The 17274-nt window shown below is 49.9% G+C and overlaps 1 protein-coding gene across 2 annotated transcripts in view; it reads left to right on the forward strand.

Moving 5' to 3' along the window:
* Nucleotides 1–17274, forward strand: part of SLC2A5 (solute carrier family 2 member 5) — a 61420-nt gene that overhangs the window by 16562 nt on the left and 27584 nt on the right. The window contains exon 1 of one of the 2 annotated variants that reach the window (XM_027110292.1): nt 8669–10738. The exons of the other annotated variant lie outside the window; for it this stretch is intronic. Within the exon in view, the coding sequence (XP_026966093.1) occupies nt 10682–10738 (57 nt within the window). The 5' untranslated portion in view covers nt 8669–10681. Of the gene's footprint in view, nt 1–8668; nt 10739–17274 lie in introns of those variants that run through there. 2 annotated transcript variants of the gene reach the window in all.

Here is a 17274-nt window from a genome sequence, read left to right on the forward strand (position 1 = left end):
AAGACTGGCTTGATCCGACTTAGGTTTTCAACGAGCCACGCTGCTTCTGTGTTGAGAGTGAGACTGCAGTGGGGACGGGGTGGGGTGGTCAGGGAGATAGAGGGAGACCTGTGAAGAAGCAGTGGCAACTCTCCAGAGAAGGGGTGGTGGTGCTTGCACCGGGCTGGTGGCAGTGGCAGTGGACGTCCAGGTCTGGGTCTGTTTTGAAGGCAGGGCCTGCAGGGCTTACCTATGGATCGGACGTGAGCTGTCGCACAGAGAGAGGGACCAAAGGCCACTCCCAAGTTTGGGGCCTGGACGGCTGGAAGGACGGGGCTCCCGTTAGCTGAGATGGGGAAGCAGGCAGCAGGCTGGGGGTCGAGAGCAGGCATGTGTTTCGGACCTGAGAAGGTTCCGACGTGCTTTAGACACCCACGTGGGGTGTGGAGCAGAGAGTGGATGGAGGAGACCGGGCAGAGGTGGGAACCTGGGCTGCCGGCCTCAGGTACTGCGCGGCTCACGACCTCCGCGTCCCGGTGGGAGGGCAGCCTGCGGTGAGGCTGGAGGGGGCGGGAGGGCCCCGTCGCTCACGTCTGCTTTGTGTGCTCCTCGCGCAGCATGAGGCTCTCTCCGAGTACCGGCCCCTCGTGTCCCAGGCGCACCAGCTCCAGCGCCGCACCTCCGCGGCCGATAAGAAGCTGGCCCTCATCCCGCTCATCTTCGTCTGCCTCCGGATCTGGAGCACCGTGCGGTTCGTCCTGACCCTCTGTGGCTCCCCGGCAGTGCGGACGCCAGTGCTCGTGGTTCTGCACGTAGGTCTGCCCCGCCCCCGCCCCGCCCCGCTCTCGCGGCTCCCGGCCGACCGCGGGGGTCAGCAGGGTCAGATCCCTGTCCCCGGCAGGCAGGCAGGCGGGGGCTCTGCCCCACCTCGCCTTGCTCGCTGCCCCACAGGGAGCCTTGATGAGAGAAGATGGAAGGTCAGCGTGGCTCGGGGGCAGCCCGGGGGTGTTGAGTTGCTGTCCAGTGGCCTAGGAGTAGCCCCGGGAGAGTTGACTGACCCTGAGTCCTTCCCAGCCCAGAAGACCCGGGGACACGCCTGCAAGTCCAGGCCTGCCCGGTGCTCAGCCCAAGGCCCACGTGGACAGGGTCCCCCGCAGACCAGCCTCAGGGGTGGAGGACCGGTTCCTGGGTCCCCAGCACTTCCCGGCCTCCCTGCGTGTGCTTCTCAGGCCCGCCCCGGCCCCGGCACTCACGCCTCTCCCTTTCTCCCTGCCAGGGGATCGGGAACACCTTTCAGGGGGGCGCCAACTGCATCACGTTTGTCCTCTGCACCCGCACCGTCCGGACTCGTCTCCTCTCCCTCTGCTCCTGCTGCTGCCCTCAGGCTTCCGCTGCCGCCGAGAGCCCGCTGGGCCCCCCAAGGCCCCTGCGCCCTCCACAACGGGCGGGCGAGTCGCAGGGGCCCAGGCGGGCCGCGGATGAACTTCCAAGCACCTGAGCTGCTGCCCCCCTAGTTCTGTGCGTGGGTGCTGCCGACCTGGGGCGGGCGGCGCCGAGTCCCCTCTGCAGGGAGCGGGGCGTCAGCTGCGCTGTCCGCCTTCGGCTGCCGAAGCTCAAGCCCCGTGGGGAGCAGCGCAGACTCGGCTTGTCTACCTCCTCAACCCTCAAGCACGACCCCCTCACACCGCATCCTTCTGCACGCAGGGGAGTTCGCCAGCATGAGGGCTGCACTGAGATTCAGGGAAACCCGTGGGACCCGATCACTGCCAGGTTGCCTGGCGGTCCGGGCGTCTTCGGCCTCATGACCACACAGCACTGTTTACAGCTGGAGGGACCCACACCGGTGGGAAAAGCACATAGAGATATATGTACACTGGGCACCCATCCTCAAGAAAATGTCAGGGGGTACCAGCGACGTGGCCCCCACTGAAGTATCACAGAGCAGACTCCTGGTTTGTCAGGGCGTTGAGATTCCCCTGAGAGCCTGGCTTTTCTCGGATGGCTTTGCTGGTCAACGAAAGGGCCAGTTACCTTTCACCAGGAGGTTCCCCCCTGGTGACCAGCATGAGCACAGCCGCACACAGCTGCAGGGCAGCTGGTCTCCTGGGGCCTCCTGAATCCTCTCCACGGGCTGCCAGCCCTTGATGTATGGATTGTGTTTGAGTTTCAAGCAGAGGCCAGGATCCAGACTCCTGTCTCCCCCAGGCACTTAAAATTAAAATGCAGGCCCCTCCTCCAATGCAAGGGCTGGAACAGGACAGGAAGAGGCCACTGGCAGAAGTCCCCGCAGACGCCCCACTGTCACTTGGGTCTGTTCTTGTAAAGACTGAAACGGGTGAGTCGGGGAAGGATCTGGCTTGTTCACTTCCTGGGTTAATTTTTTATAGGAAAGGCGACCAGAGGGTTAGGGAACACCCAAATACTGATTCCTCCCTGAAGGTGAAGGTTTGGGGGATTGGTTGGGGAGAGTGACGCATGCATCATGGGGTGATTCAAAAGAAAACGGATTTAAAAGAAGCATCCGTATCTCTATAACCTATGACTCTTCCACCAACCCTTTCGTCTTAGGTCAGAAAACAATTTCTCTGTTCAGTCACAGAAGCCACTGGCTAAGAGTGGGAGGTGTAACTGTCACTGTGCGTGCGGGGCCTTGGGGAAGAAAAGTACAACTAACCTGATAGGTGCCCCTCCCTTGGGGCCCATGAGAACTCTGCAAAACTGCTTTTCTGAACCTGTAAAAGGGTTCTGGATTAAAACCAAAGCCACACCCTCCTGTTGATTCCTCTTTTACTCTCAAAAGCAAAATCTGTAATAGGAAGAGACTCTGAAAGTAATAGTCCTCTACAGAACTAGGTCCAAAACGCTCCTTTTGGGTTCCCTTTTTAAAAGAAGGTTTTATGAAAATCAGCAAGAGGTGAAACATCCCTTTAGGATTCAAAGAAAGCTCTGGGCTGCCCTACAGAAAGCTACTTGTCAGTAAGGCGGTCTCCTTACAGAAATGGCCCACGTGAGGGGAGTCCAGGGTTCCCCTAAAGACGTTACAGCTCATCATGGGTGCCTAGCTGGTAAAGAGCCTCACGTTAGCTTCTAGAATGGAGCAGAAATTCAGGAAGTTGCTTGCTGCAAAAGAGAAGGTGACTCACGGCTGAGCTAGAGTATGGGCCCTGGGGGAATGATGCTCGAATACCTCTTGTTCTGAAGGGGGCCCCAGAGGCCTTGGCTCAAATGGTGCAACATCGATGCCCGCTGGGCATGGCCTCTAAGGACAGGCCTGAGACCTGGGTTTCCCCAGACCGGCTGCAGCCGGAAAACACCCGCAGAGGGAGTCGGGGCTCAGAGAAGAACATCTCCGTGTGCCCGGGCCTCCCTCACGTTCTCATTCCACCTGTGAGTTGCCGCTGCTGAGTATTTCCATTTCCCTCCCTCTGCTCCCCACCCTGTCTCTGCAGACGGGTGAACATGTTACTGCGAGTGGCGGACACATGCGGGCAGGGGAGGGGCTCGTGCTGGTGCCCGGAGCGTTGCAAACAGCACCATCGTGAAGCCCAGGAGGGTCTCCTGCCTCGGATCAGAGCCAGACAGAAGCGCGTTCCTTTTACACGTGGCTGGGCGCCCGTGGGTTCTCTCTCTCGGCCAGTGTAGTTAACGTTTATCCACCCTCACCCCCCGGGCACAGCTGTGTGGCCTCGGCCTGGACAGGGGCTGTGTCTCAGCCCCCAGCCCCTCTCTTCTCAGGCACTTGCTGAACCTTGGTCTTTTCCTCAGGTTTACGAAACACTTTCTGCCTCTTTGTGCTTCAGAGTTGTGTCTGTCTGTTTTTGTTTTTTAATAAAGATTATGATTTGGCCCAGCGTTAAGGGTGCAGACAGAGCTCTGCCTGTGTCCATAGCAAGAAAAGAACATTTTTGCAGGCTTCCCGTCTCGGCATAATGGCATCGCGGGAGGTTTTGTGCATGTGCAGAATTGTAATGCACACCCTGACCGTCTGGGTCAAGGCCAAAGTCTTGCTATTTTAAATTAAATAAACTATATTTCTTTTGTGTATTTGGTAAACCGACTGCCGTTGATGTGGGTGCGGGTCGGCAGTGCGGCTCAGACGGGCCTGTGCTGTGGGGCAGGTCCAGAGCTTTCCACACGGTTGGGCCCTGGAGACCACGTCTGTGTCCTTCTCTCTGGGCAAATGCTGTCGGGTAGGTGGCCACCTGGTTGGTATAGCCAGCTTCTCCTGAGTTTGCCTGATAGAATCCCTCGTCTGGGTTGGGGAGCAGGGGTGGTGGTGTTTAGAATACAGATTCCAAGGCCCCGTCCCATATGAGGATCAACAGAGCCAAGTTCCAAGGACCCGCAGCTTAGGGCTAAACTCTCACGAGTGAGACACTCCAGATACTGGGCCACCAACCATGTCTCCCTTCTTGCGTGATTCTATCCCGACACCCGGTGACCCTCTGCAGTGGCAACTAAGGCTCCCCGGTGGCCGGGAACTGCTGGCGCACAAGGGCTCTTCTCTGAAGGAAGCAGCCTTCCAAAACCAGCCATCGAAGCCAGCTGCCTCGTTCGGTGCAGACCTTCGCAGCCCTGCAGCCCTGCCATCAAGTCTTTTTTTTTTTTTTAACTGCTACATCTTGGGAACTTTGCTCCCAGAAGCGTTCCTTTTTTATTTGTTCTACTTTCTGGATTTTGTAAAGCTAAAAATACATCAACTGTCAAGAGGATGAGAGGACAAGCCACAGACTGGAAGAAAATATTTGCAAAAGACACATCTGTGTATCTATACAAGATGATGGATGCTAACCTATTGTCATCATTTCACAATGTATGTGAATTGCCTTCACACTGTACACCTTGAACTTATACAGTGAGGTGTGTCAATTATTTTTCAGTGAAACTGGGGATTGGGGGGAATACACATCTGATAAAGGACTGTTACCAAAATATACAGCGGACCCTTTTTTTTTCAAATTTTTATTTTTATTTATTTATTTTTGGCTGCGTTGGGTCTTCGTTGCTGCACGTGGGCTTTCTCTAGTTGTGGCGAGTGGGGCCCACTCTTCGTTGCAGGGCACAGGCTTCTCATTCTAGTGGCCTCTCTTGTTGCAGAGCACGGGCTCTAGGCATGCAGGCTTCAGTAGTTGTGGCTCGTGGGCTCCAGAGCGCAGGCTTAGTAGTTGTGGCGCACGGGCTTAGCTGCTCTGCGGCATGTGGGATCTTCCCGGACCAGGGCTCGAGCCCCTGTCGCCTGCATTGGCAGGCGGATTCTTTTTCGTTTTGTTTTGTTTTTTTTTTTTTTTTTTTTTTTTTTTTGCGGTACGTGGGCCTCTCACTGTTGTGGCCTCTCCCGTTGCGGAGCACAGGCTCCGGACGCGCAGGCTCAGCGGCCGTGGCTCACGGGCCCAGCCGCTCCATGGCATGTGGGATCTTCCCGGACAGGGGCACGAACCCATGTCCCCTGCATTGTCAGGCAGACTCTCAACCACTGCGCCACCAGGGAAGCCCTACAGTGGACATTTAACACTCAGCAATAAGAAAACAAACAACCCGATTAAGAAATGGACCAAAGACCTTAACAGCCGCCTCACCAAATAAGATACAGAGATAGCAAATAAGCACGTGAAAAGATGCTCCACATCATGTGCCACCAGTTAACACAAGTTAAAACAGCGAGATACCACTACCCACCTCTTAGAGTGGCCACGATCCAGGACATCGACAGCACCAAATGCTGGCGAGGATGTGGAGGAACAGGAACTCTCATTCACTGCTGGTGGGAATGCAAAATGGTGCAGCCACTTTGGAAGAGAGTTGGGCAGTTTCTTACAAAACTAAACATACTCTTCCCAGCAATCACGCCCCTTGGTATTTACCGAAATGAGTGGAAAACTTATGTCCACACAAAAACCTACACACAGATGTTCATAGCAGCTTTATCCATAAGTGCCCAAAACTTGGAAGTAGTTAAGATGTCCTTCAGCAGAGGAATGGATAAATAAACTGTGCTGCCTCCAGACAATGGAATATTATTCAGCACTAAAGAGAAAGGAGCCCTCAAGCCATGGAAAGACATGGAGGAAACTTACATGCATTACTGAGCGACAGAATTCGATCTGAAAAGGCTGCATGCTGTACGATTCCAACTATAGGACATTCTGGAAAAGGCAGAACTATGGAGACAGTAAAAAGATCAGTGGTTGCCAGAGGTTGGGGTGAGGGAGGTGGAGCACAGGGGATTTTTAGGGCAGTGAAACCACTCTGTATGACCCTATGATGATGGATACCTGTCAATACACACTTGTCCAAACACACCATGTCCAACACCAAGAGTGAGCCCTAATGTGAACTCTGGACTCTGGGTGATAATGACGTGTCAGTGCAGGTTCATCCCAGGTGACAAGGGTACCACCTGGGTGGGAGGTGGTGATGCTGGGGAGGGCTGTGCAGGTGTAGGAGCTGGGGGCACGTGGGAAATCTGTATCTTCCCTTCAATTTTGCTATAAACCTAAAACTGCTCTACGAAAATAAAGTCTTAATATAATTAATTTAAAAATACATTGACCAGCCCCTAGAAATGCCTTGCATCTTTTTTATATTAATTTTGTTATTAAGATGCAACTGGCGGGGAGGGATAGATTGGGAGTCTGGGATTGACATGCACACACTGCTGTATTTAAAATAGATAACCAACAAGCATCTACTATAGAGCAGGGAACTCTGCTCAATACTATCTAATAACCTGAATGGGAAAGAATTTGAAAAAGAATAGATACATGTATATGTATAACTGAATCACTTTGTTGTACACCTGAAACTAACACAACATTGTTAATTACGCTCCAGTATAAAATAAAAATTAAAAAGAAATTTAGAAAAATAAAAACAATAAAATTATTACACTCAAAAAGATACAGCATACACAAACTTAAACAATACAAAATTAGCAGTGTCCTGTCCTGTTTCTTCCGGGCAACCACCTGGGAGGGTGTTTTAGCTACTCTCTCTTGTCTTGGTCTCCACACCTTGAACCAGATGCTACGTGCTTACCTGTGAGAAAATGGAAGAAGCCTTTCCCGGCCGGCGCTGAGAGACCTTCCTGAGACCCTCCACTCATTAGGTGCTGTGTACCTCTCCCCATCCACCCCATCTCCCCTCGGTGACCCTTCATCACCTCTTCCCCGACCTTCCCACCAGCCCCCTCATCCTGCTTAGGGAGGCTCTGAGCACCACCCAAGGCACAGTCTGGCCAGGCGACCCGGCCTGAGGGACTCCAGGGGATGCAGTGAACAGTCCAAGCCCTCAGGCCTCCTCTCTGGAGTCCCCCTCTCTGGAGTCACCTCCGCCTTCCTCACCCCAGCAAACAGCACACCTTTCCATGCTGGTGATGCTTGTGGTTTCTCCCAACCCCAGCAAGCAATCGTCTGACACCAGCTGTAGGACCAGCTGGGTGTCCTGCAGTTCAGTTCTGACACTGTCTACCTGGAGACAGCATCATACCCACAGGTGAAGGTCTCAGTCCCAAAGACAGTCTCCCCACTTCAGATACCAACTGAAAGTCCAGGTTGTCACCTGTGCTTCTGCCCAACCACCCGTAGGCTGGAGATTCCCACTGGAGACCCCCTCTTTGGGTTCGATTAATTTGCTAGATTAACTCACGAAAGTCAGAGAAACATTTTACTTATTAGATCACTGGTTATTACCATGGACATAATTCAAGAACAGCCCGATGGCAGAGGTGCACAGGACAAGGTATGGGGAAGGGACACAGAACTTCCATGTCCTCCAAGTCCTACTCTCCCCAAACCTCTGTGTTTTCCTGTCCTTTTGGGTTTTTATGGAGGCTTCATTATATGATTGATTAAATCACTGGCTACTGGTGGTTTATTCAACCTCCAGCCCCTCTCTCCTCCCAGGAGACTGGCGGCGTAGGACTGAAATTTCCAACTCCCTAATCACAGGGTTGGTTCCCCTGGCAACCAGCCCCATCCTTTGCTTACCTAGGGGCTTTTCCAAAAGTCACCTCACTGACATAACAAAGACACTCTCAATGCTGAGGAGATTCCAAGATTTTAGGATCTATGTGCCAGGATGGGATGAAGACCAAATATGTATTTCTGATGATAAATCACAATATCACGGTGCTGCTCCCTCCTGCCCCATGCTGTCCCCTCTCCCTGGAAAGCCCTTCTCTTCCCTTCTTGCTTGGCTCCCTGCTTCTGCCCTTAGCCAGCAGACACCCTGAAGACCACCTCCCTCTGCTCCACGGCCTTCTAAGCAGACCTCTGAGATGCCACGGTGTCCATAAAGACCAGAAGTTCCAGGGACCACTCTACCTGGCCGGTTCCCCCAGAGCCTGCCCGGTTCTGGGCACAGAGTGAGACGCTAGGGCCAGCCCAGCATGCACGTGGGGCTTAAGCCTTTCACATCCAAAAAGTTAGAAGTTTGGGAGGAAGAGGTAAATGACTTCTTTTTTTAAAAAATATATTTATTTATTTATTTGTTTGTTTTTGGCTGCGTTGGGTCTTGTTGCTGCGCCCAGGCTTTTCTCCAGTTGTGGCGAGCGGGGGCTACTCTTCGTTGCTGTGCGCGGGCTTCTTACTGCGGTGGCTTCTCTTGTTGTGGAGCACAGGCTCTAGGCATTCAAGCTCAGTAGTTGTGGTGCACGGGCTCAGTTGCTCCACGGCATGTGGGATCTTCCCAGACCAGGGCTTGAACCCATCTCCCCTGCATCGGCAGGAGGATTCTTAACCTCTGCGCCACCAGGGAAGTCCCTAAATGACTTTCTGAATGAAGCATGTGGGTTCCCCCACCAAAATAAACCCCAAAACTCAGAATCACGTATTGGAGCAGAATCCAGGCTCCATGAAGGAAAGGTTTGCCTGGTGTTATGGGGTCAGGACATTGATAGTAGCTGACAGCTACTGTTTACTGAGCTCTTATTACATCTGGGGCCAAGTGAGGTCACCCTTCTCAGCAGAGGCCCTAGTGACCACACAGGTTGCAGGCCTCCCATAGAGTCGGCCCAGCCTGTTGATAAGGCAAAGCTGTGCATTGCTTGCAGGATAAGGAAAAACACTCCCAACAGGGCCTTAATAGGGCCTCAGAGTGGGAGGGACATTTAGTGGGATATTTAGTGAATTTTTTTTTTTTTTTTTTTTTTTTTTTTGCCGCACAGCACAGCTTGCAGGATCTTAGTTCCCCAGCCAGGGATCAAACCCGTGCCCCCTGCGATGGAAGCATGGACCCCTAACCCCTGGACCACCAGGGAATTCCCTTTAGCAGCATTTTTGAAGTGTGGTTTAAGGTGGGCCTTTTAATGTGCTGGGGACTGGGCGAGGGTCACGATATCCCAGTTTTGCATCAGTGGGCATAGTGGGGTAAGCATCTGGAGGTGAAGAATTTCAAGAGTTTTTGGGTGGAAACTGTCACGATGCTTTCTGTTAAAGAATGCATGGTTTCTTAAAAGTTCTTGGAGGGAAGTAGAAGTTACTTGTGGAAACAAAAAAATGTTGCCCACAATTCCAGTTCTACAAGGATGAAGTAATTAGCCCCTGACCTATAGCAAACCCTGAAAGGAATTCAGGATGAAGTACTCTGTATTTGGGGCACATGGGGCCCAAGATAGTTAAGATACATGTCTGAGAAAGAATTTTGATGACCCCAGATTCTATGCACCTTCCCATGCATAGCAAAGCACTAAAATCATTAACTGGAGATATCTGTTTTCTGTGATTAGCATTAATCTTTTAACAAGATGTAGGCTTGGCTACATGTATTCCCCAGTCAAAAAATTTCATATATCTGCTCCTCCAATACCTTTTTCGGAGCAGTTTCTCAGAGCTCTCTGAGAGGCTGTATCCTGGGCCATAGTCATCAGTAAGATACTGAATAAAACTCAACTCACAGCCCTTACGTTGAGCTTTTATTTTTTTCCAGATGACACTTGCAACTTATAGCTTTCTGGGCCAGTCTCCTGGGAGTAGTAAAGTGATGCTGATGAGGGCAGCCACGTCTTTACCCAGCCATGTCTTGGCAGACAAACCATGGTCCAAGAAAGGGGGTCAGGAGAGACAGGTGTGTGAACAACAAGGCTCTGGAAGGAGAGAAACCGGGTCAACCAGGCTCTGCCGTTCCTAATGGTGTCACTATGGGCAAAGAACTGTGACCTCTCCTAGTCTCGATTTCATCTAAGAAGGAGATAATAATGAAACTAACATGAGACCCAGTGCTTAGTACAAGGACTGAGCCAGAGGAAAGCTCTACAAGACGCAGCTGTCATTATTCTCCGTTAGCTTTTCTTGTGTTACCTAAGAGCCCCTGAAAGGTCTACTACTTCCTGCCCCTTCCCCACAGCTGAATCCTCCCCTCTGTTTCCAGTGCCCCAGGCCCAGTTCCAGACGGAACAATCTCACACCTGCTCTTGTTGAGCAGTACCTATTTAACAAGCATCTGGGGAATTTCCCATGACCATTATGTCAGAGATGGGAGCAGACTCTCCCTTTCGCTAACATTTTCTGTAGCTTCTCTTCTCCCTGGCACCCAGCAAATCACTGGATTTGCCTGGACCTGTCGCATCTGGGAGAGCTTCTCTCAAATACCAGCAGACAGCGTTTGTCTCTTCCCTGTCTCGGCACCACCACTCCAGGAGGAAAAGCAGACGGGGAGCGTTGGGCATCGGAGGGCAGGTGCTGTCTGAAGTTACCCAACCAGCGCCATGATGAGTGACATGAGTGACGAGGAGAGCATTGGGGACGCTGTGTCAGCCCTGGGGGTGAGTCCGCCCTGGCTGGGCACAGATCCAGGAGACCTCGGGGCTGGGTGTCCACGGAGAGTCGCCGATGCCACGTTCAGGAAAAGCGTGGAGCAGTGGTTCTGACTTTCTTGAGAGCCGGGACCACCCGGGGTTCTGGTTAAAATGCAGGTTCTGATTGAGTGGGTCTGGGGTGGAGTCTGTGAGTCTGTATTTTTCACAAGCTCCCAGGTAAGGCGGCTGCTGCAGACCCAGGAGACCTAGAGGAACTCTGGTTCCGGGGGCTTCAAAAGCGTGGGCGGATGCTTGCAGGGCTTGGCTTCAAGGAGAACTTGGGTGGCCCGGCAGTACCCACTGGGCTTCTAGATTCCGTAATATGCTCCTTAAGGCCTCAGGCTGGACACGTAAAATGTATTCTCTGGCCCTGGGGCGTCACGTAGCACTAGATTCTGTGGGACGCTGTAACCGTTCAACAACGGACCAGCGGGAGGCGGGGGTGGCGTTGATTTACAGCCTGTGCTGATATCTGCGATGCTCCCACCGAGGTTCTTTTCAACGGACTGTAGGGAAGAGTGTGAGCTTCAGGGGAAAGTCGCGCATGGTTTACAGCATCCTTCCCGCTGGTACAGCACTCTGCCCTTGTACTACCTTTGAGCTTACAATTCTGCAAGTTGTAGGTAACTGATGCTGGAACTCACACAACTCAACATCAAAAAGCCCCAAACAACCCAATTTTAAAGTGGGCAGAGGATCCGAATAGACATTTTTCCAAAGACATACAGATGGCCAACAGGCACATGAAAAGATACTCAGTATTACTAATCATCAGGGAAATGCGATGAGATATCACCTCACATCTTTCAGGGCGGCTGTTATCAAAAAGACAAAAAGTAAGTGTTGATGAGGATGTGGGGAAAAGGGGACCCTCGCACTGCTGGTGGAAATGTAAACTGGCCCAGCTGTAAACTGGCCCAGCCACTATGGAAAACAGTATGGAGGTTCCTTAAAAAATTAAAAATAGCACTACCATATGACCCAGCAATTCCACTCCTGGGTATTTATCCAAAGAAAATGAAAACACTAATTTGAAAAGATATATGAACCCCTATGTTCACTGCAGCATTATTTACAATAGCCAAGATATGGAAGCAACCTGTGTCCATTGAAATATGAATAAAGAAGAGGTGGTGGGAATTCCCCGGCGGTCCAGTGGTTAAGATTCTGCACTTTCACTGCCAAGGGCAGGAGTTCAATTCCTGGTCAGAGAACTATGATTCTGCAAGCTGGGAGACACAGCCAAGAAGAAGAGGTGGTACACACACACACACACACACACACACACACACACACACACACACAGTGGAATACTACTCAGCCATAAAAAAGAATGAAATCTTGCCAGTGGAACTAGAGGGTATTATGCTAAGTGAAACAGGTCAGAGAGAGAAAAACAAATACTCTAGGATTTCACTTCTATGTGGAATCTAAAAGACAAAACAAATGAACAAACATAACAAAAGAGATTCACAGTCATACTTACAGAGAACAAACAGGCAGGTGCCAGAGGGGAGGGAGGTGGGAGGAGGAGAGAAATAGATGAGGGAGAGTAAGAGTACAAACTTCTAGTTACAAAATAAATGAGTCACAGGCATGAAATGTACAGTGTGGGGAATATAGTCAATAACTATGTAGTATCTTTGTACGGTGACCTATTTCATGTAACTAGACTTATCGTGGTGATCACTTTGAAAAGGATAGAAATATAGAATAACTGTGTTGTGCACCAGGAACTAACATAGCGCTGTAGGTCAATTGTACTCCAAAAACAACAAACAAACTCACAGAAAAAGAGGTCAGATTCGTGGCTGCCAGAGGCAGGGGGAAGGGAATTGGAGGAAGGTGGTCCAAAGGTACAAACTTCCAGTTATAAGATAAATGTTAGGGATGTAAAGTACCACATGATAAATATAATTAATATCGCTGTATGTTATATATCAGAGGTCCCCAACCTTTGTGGCACGAGGGACCGGTTTGGTGGAAGACAATTTTTCCACGGACGGGGCGGGGGGGCAGGTGGGGATGGTTCAGGTGGTAATGCCAGCGACAGGGAGCAGCAGGTGAAGGTTCACACTCTCCTGCTGTGCGGCCCGGTTCCTAACAGGCCTGGACTGGTACCGGTACTGGGGGTTGGGGAACCCTGTTATAGATGAAAGTTAAGAGAGTAAATCCTAAGCATTCTTATCACAAGGAAAATATTTTTTTTCTTTTTCTTATATTTTGTATCTATAGGAGATGACGGATGCTCACTAAATCATTTCGTGATGCACGAGAGTCAAACCATTATGCTGTACACCTTACATTCAAACCGTGCTGTCAGTTACATCTCAATAAAACTGGAAGGAAAAATGTCATAATTTTTACCTTTTTTCTTGAAAATTATCCTCTAACACTATTAATGTAAGGTCACTAACCCCAGAGTCAGAAAGACACGGGCAAAGTAGCATGCTATTCTAGAGTATTCCAGCATTTGTTCCCTCGCTTTTACTAAGGAGAAATTCACATAAAATTAACCTTTTTAAAGTGTACAGTTCGGTGGCATTTAGTACCTTCACAGTGTTATATAACCACCACTCTATCTAGTTCCAAAATATCTGCATCACCTGCAAAGGAAATCCCACACCCATTAAGTAGTCACTCCCCATTCCCCTCTCTCCGCAGCCCCTGGCAACCACCAATTTGCTTTCTGTCTCTTTGGATTTACCTTTTCTGGATTTCTCATATAAATAGAATCATACAATATGTGACCTTTTTGTGCCTGGCTTCTTTCACCTAGCATAATATTTTCGAGGTTCACGTAGCTTGTGTCAGGACTTCATTTCTTTTTACAGCTGCATAATCTGTTGTGTGTATATATCACAATTTGTTTATCCAGTCATCCGTTGGTGGGCGTGTGGGCTGTTTCCCCTTTCTGGCTATTGTGAGTAGCGTTGTTGTGAATATGCATATACATATATTTGCTTGAGTGCCAGTTTCTGTTTTTACTCTTTTGGAATTAAAATATATCTAGGAGTAGAATTGCTGAGTCACATGGTAATTCTGTTTAACTTCTTAAGGAATCACCAAACTGCTTTCCACAGCAGTTGCACCATTTTACGTTCCCACTGGCAACATACAATGGTTCCAGCTTCTCCACATCCTTGCTCATGACATGGATGAACCTTGATGACATTATGCTAAGTGAAATAAGACAGTCAAAAGGACAAATACTCCACGATCCCACTTATATGAAACAACTAAAATAGTCAGGTTCATAGAAACGAAAAGTAAAACAGAGGTTGCCAGAGCTGGGGGGAATTATTGTTTCATGGATATAGAGCCTTAGTTTAGCACGATGAGAAAGTTCTGGAGACTGGTTGTACAACAGTGAGTATGCTTAGCACTACTGAAATGTACACCTAAAAAAGCAAATTTTTGTTATAAGTTTTTTACCACAGTTTGAAAAAAAAAGAGTTGTCTACCCAAGGTAATGTGTAACCAACGAAGCCACTTGGGTCCCTGAGAAGCTTCCTGAGCCCCTGGCTTTCATGCATTCTGTCCATGATTCCCAAAGGTCACTCTTTAGTGCATGGGCACTCTGATAGGTGAGGTCAAATTCTATTCTTGGAAAGAAAACTTAGGAACCTTGTATCATCTCTGAAGTTTACTCACCGGGTGTGTCAGCATGAGCCACAGCCTTTCTGCCTTGGGGGCATCTGATAAAATCTTGGCCTGTGGAGCAAGAAGGTTTGGACCAGGCTTGTTTTCTCCCTCTTCCTTCCACCCACGTTGCAGAGTTGGGTTCCGATGGCCAGAATCCAGGCGGGCCTGGGTGAGGTGTAGCTGGCCCCACTGGGCACTGGGCTTGGGAAGTCTTGTGTCATCCATCCTACCAGGCCCCCTGCAGCAGGAGCGCTGCCTGTGTAGATAGCTGGATGCATGCCGGCACCTGCTAATTACTTCTTCCTTATCTACACCTGGAATGGGGATGACCCAGAGCTGTTTCCTGCCTTCCCACCCCTCCCTCCAATCAAGCAATCCACACACACTCTGCACCTTGGTAGCAGCCTCGTTTTGTGCCCTCCGAGGCACGTGCAGGCGCTTCTGCTATAATGCGATGCACATGTTCCCAAAGAACTCCACTTTCCATCATATGCCACAGAAGTAAATAACAGGATTTAAGGGGAAAATAGGGTTGGGGCAGACCCCCAGGCAATTTTAAAATCTGAACACAAACAAAAACAAATACAGTCCTAATGAAAACAGCAGCCTGGGTAAATCTCCACTGACATTTGCACCCAGCAGCTAGGGGGTTCTCACTTTCTTCTTTAAAATGAGTGTTCTTAGGCCATTCGCTTCCAGTTGAGAGCCATGTCATCACATTTTAAAACCCGATTTAGGCTGTAGTCAAAACAAACAAATACATACATACATATATATATATATAGAGAGAGAGAGAGAGAGAGAGAGAGAGAGAGAGAGGGAGAGAGATGTCTTCACAGCTTCTTCAAGGGTAAGAGTCCTTTCCCATTTTCTGTCCTAACAGACTTTCAGGCAAATGTTTGATGGTTATATCAGTAAGAAATGGGTTTGGCCGCAAGTGACAGAAAATGAAAAAGAGGGGTGTTTTTCTTTCATGGAAAGTCCAAGCAGTGGTCTGGGTAGGAGCAGCACTTCGAAGGGGAAGGGACCCAAGCTCCTTCCATCTCCTTGCTCTGTCCTGTGTGTCCTCACCCTTGTGGCCCAAGCTGGTGGCACCCGTATTCCAGGCAGCAGGATGGCAAAAGGAACAAAGAAGAGAGAAAGGTTCTTACAAGCCAGTACGCGACACCTTCACATACGTCGCTTTAGATAGAACTTGTCGTATGTCCCTGCCAACCGCAAGGGTGATGGGAAACCTAGTCTTTCCTTTGGGCAGCCTCAGGTCCTGCCCCAAATTCTATTACTAGAAGGACTGGGCAAATGGATTTGAGGATGGGTTGGGGGAGCCGCAGCAGTCTGTACAATAGAGGCCCACGACAAAACTTTAAAATTCCAGAACATTCCTAGGAGAGATGAGACCAAGAGTGACTTAAAGTCCTGGTATCATCTGGTCTCAGAATGATGCCGGAAACTCGGTATCTGTGTGCTAGTGCCAAATCTCGGAGAGTTTTGGAATAAGTAGAAAAGAATGGCTTTATTGCTTTGCCAGGCAAAGGGGGACACAGTGGGCTCGCGCCCCTCACAAACTATATGTCCCAACCCGGGAGGATTTGGTGAGGAGTTTTATAGCTATAGTTCAAGGATGGGGTTGCTGATAAGATTAGGGTGTGTGCAGAGCCTGTACTCCTTTAATCTGGTCTCAGGTAATCTGATGAGCTTCTGTGGTTCCTTTAATCTGGCCTCATGTGGTCTTCTTGAAAAGCTTCTCTGGAATGAAGAATGCTGACATCTTCCATTTGTTGGGGGTTTTAGTTCCATAAAGAGCTTAAAGATATTGTCATGTGCATCCCTTGAGGCAGAACCAGGACCTGCCCCAAGGCTGCACTATTGTTTCTTGGGTGTTCCTCCCTTGTCTCTGCATCCCCTCCCTTCCCTGATTGGCAACTGTTCAAATCTGCCCTTTGGAACTGAGGGACGGTCATGGAGGCTGGAGTCTGTTCCCTACAAAACAAGAAAGTGGGGGGACAGAAAGGCTTCCGTGCCCAAGAGCACCACAGGGTCCTGCTCGGTTTCAAGAACAGCCCAGGGATTTGCCGACCTGCTTTGTGATGCTAATTCAACAGCTTACATCCTGGTTAAATTTTCCTATACAAACTTTTTTTTTTAATTCTGAAAAGCTTCATTTTCAGATAGACCATTTTTATTTTTTGTTTTATTTTAAAAGTGATACAAAAATCCTCTTAATTCCCCTTGGTGTCAGTCACCTAGTTTTGTCAATTTTACAACCTAAATGTCTCTCAGATGCATTTGCTTCTCTAATCTCTGCCACCACGCAGGTCCAAGTCACTGGCATATTTCACTTGCTCTGCAGCAAAGAACACCTCCCTCTCCTCTTCCCCAAATCCACTGGTCTCTTGTCCCCTCATCAGTTCTCCTCTAGGCAGCCACAGTAAACTTTTCAAAACACAAATCTGGTCACCCTCCACCCTCTAAGGCCTTCTTTCTGCTCCTAGAACAAAAATGAAGCTCCTTCACATGGTCTATAGGTGCTAAATACAGTCTGGCCCTGCCTACCTCCCCAGCCTTCTCCATCCAGCCTTCCTTTCTGCTTTGTGCTCTTCAGCTACACTGATTGCAATTTCTCTTGTACCACAGGACCTTGGCACGTACTATTCCCTATCTGGAAGGCTCTCTCCACCACCCCGTCCCCACCCCAACCACCTTTGCTTAGGTAAGCTCTATTCATCCTTCCTTCCCATCGCAGCTAAAGCTCACTTTTTTTTTGTTTTGTTTTTTTTGCGGTACGCGGGCCTCTCACTGTTGTGGCCTCTCCCGTTGAGGAGCACAGGCTCCGGACACACAGGCTCAGTGGCCATGGC

This window comes from Aethalodelphis obliquidens, unplaced genomic scaffold (genome assembly GCF_003676395.1).
Source record: "Aethalodelphis obliquidens isolate GAN/ISIS:26980383/991018 unplaced genomic scaffold, ASM367639v1 scaffold9, whole genome shotgun sequence".
Lineage (NCBI taxonomy): Eukaryota > Metazoa > Chordata > Mammalia > Artiodactyla > Delphinidae > Aethalodelphis > Aethalodelphis obliquidens.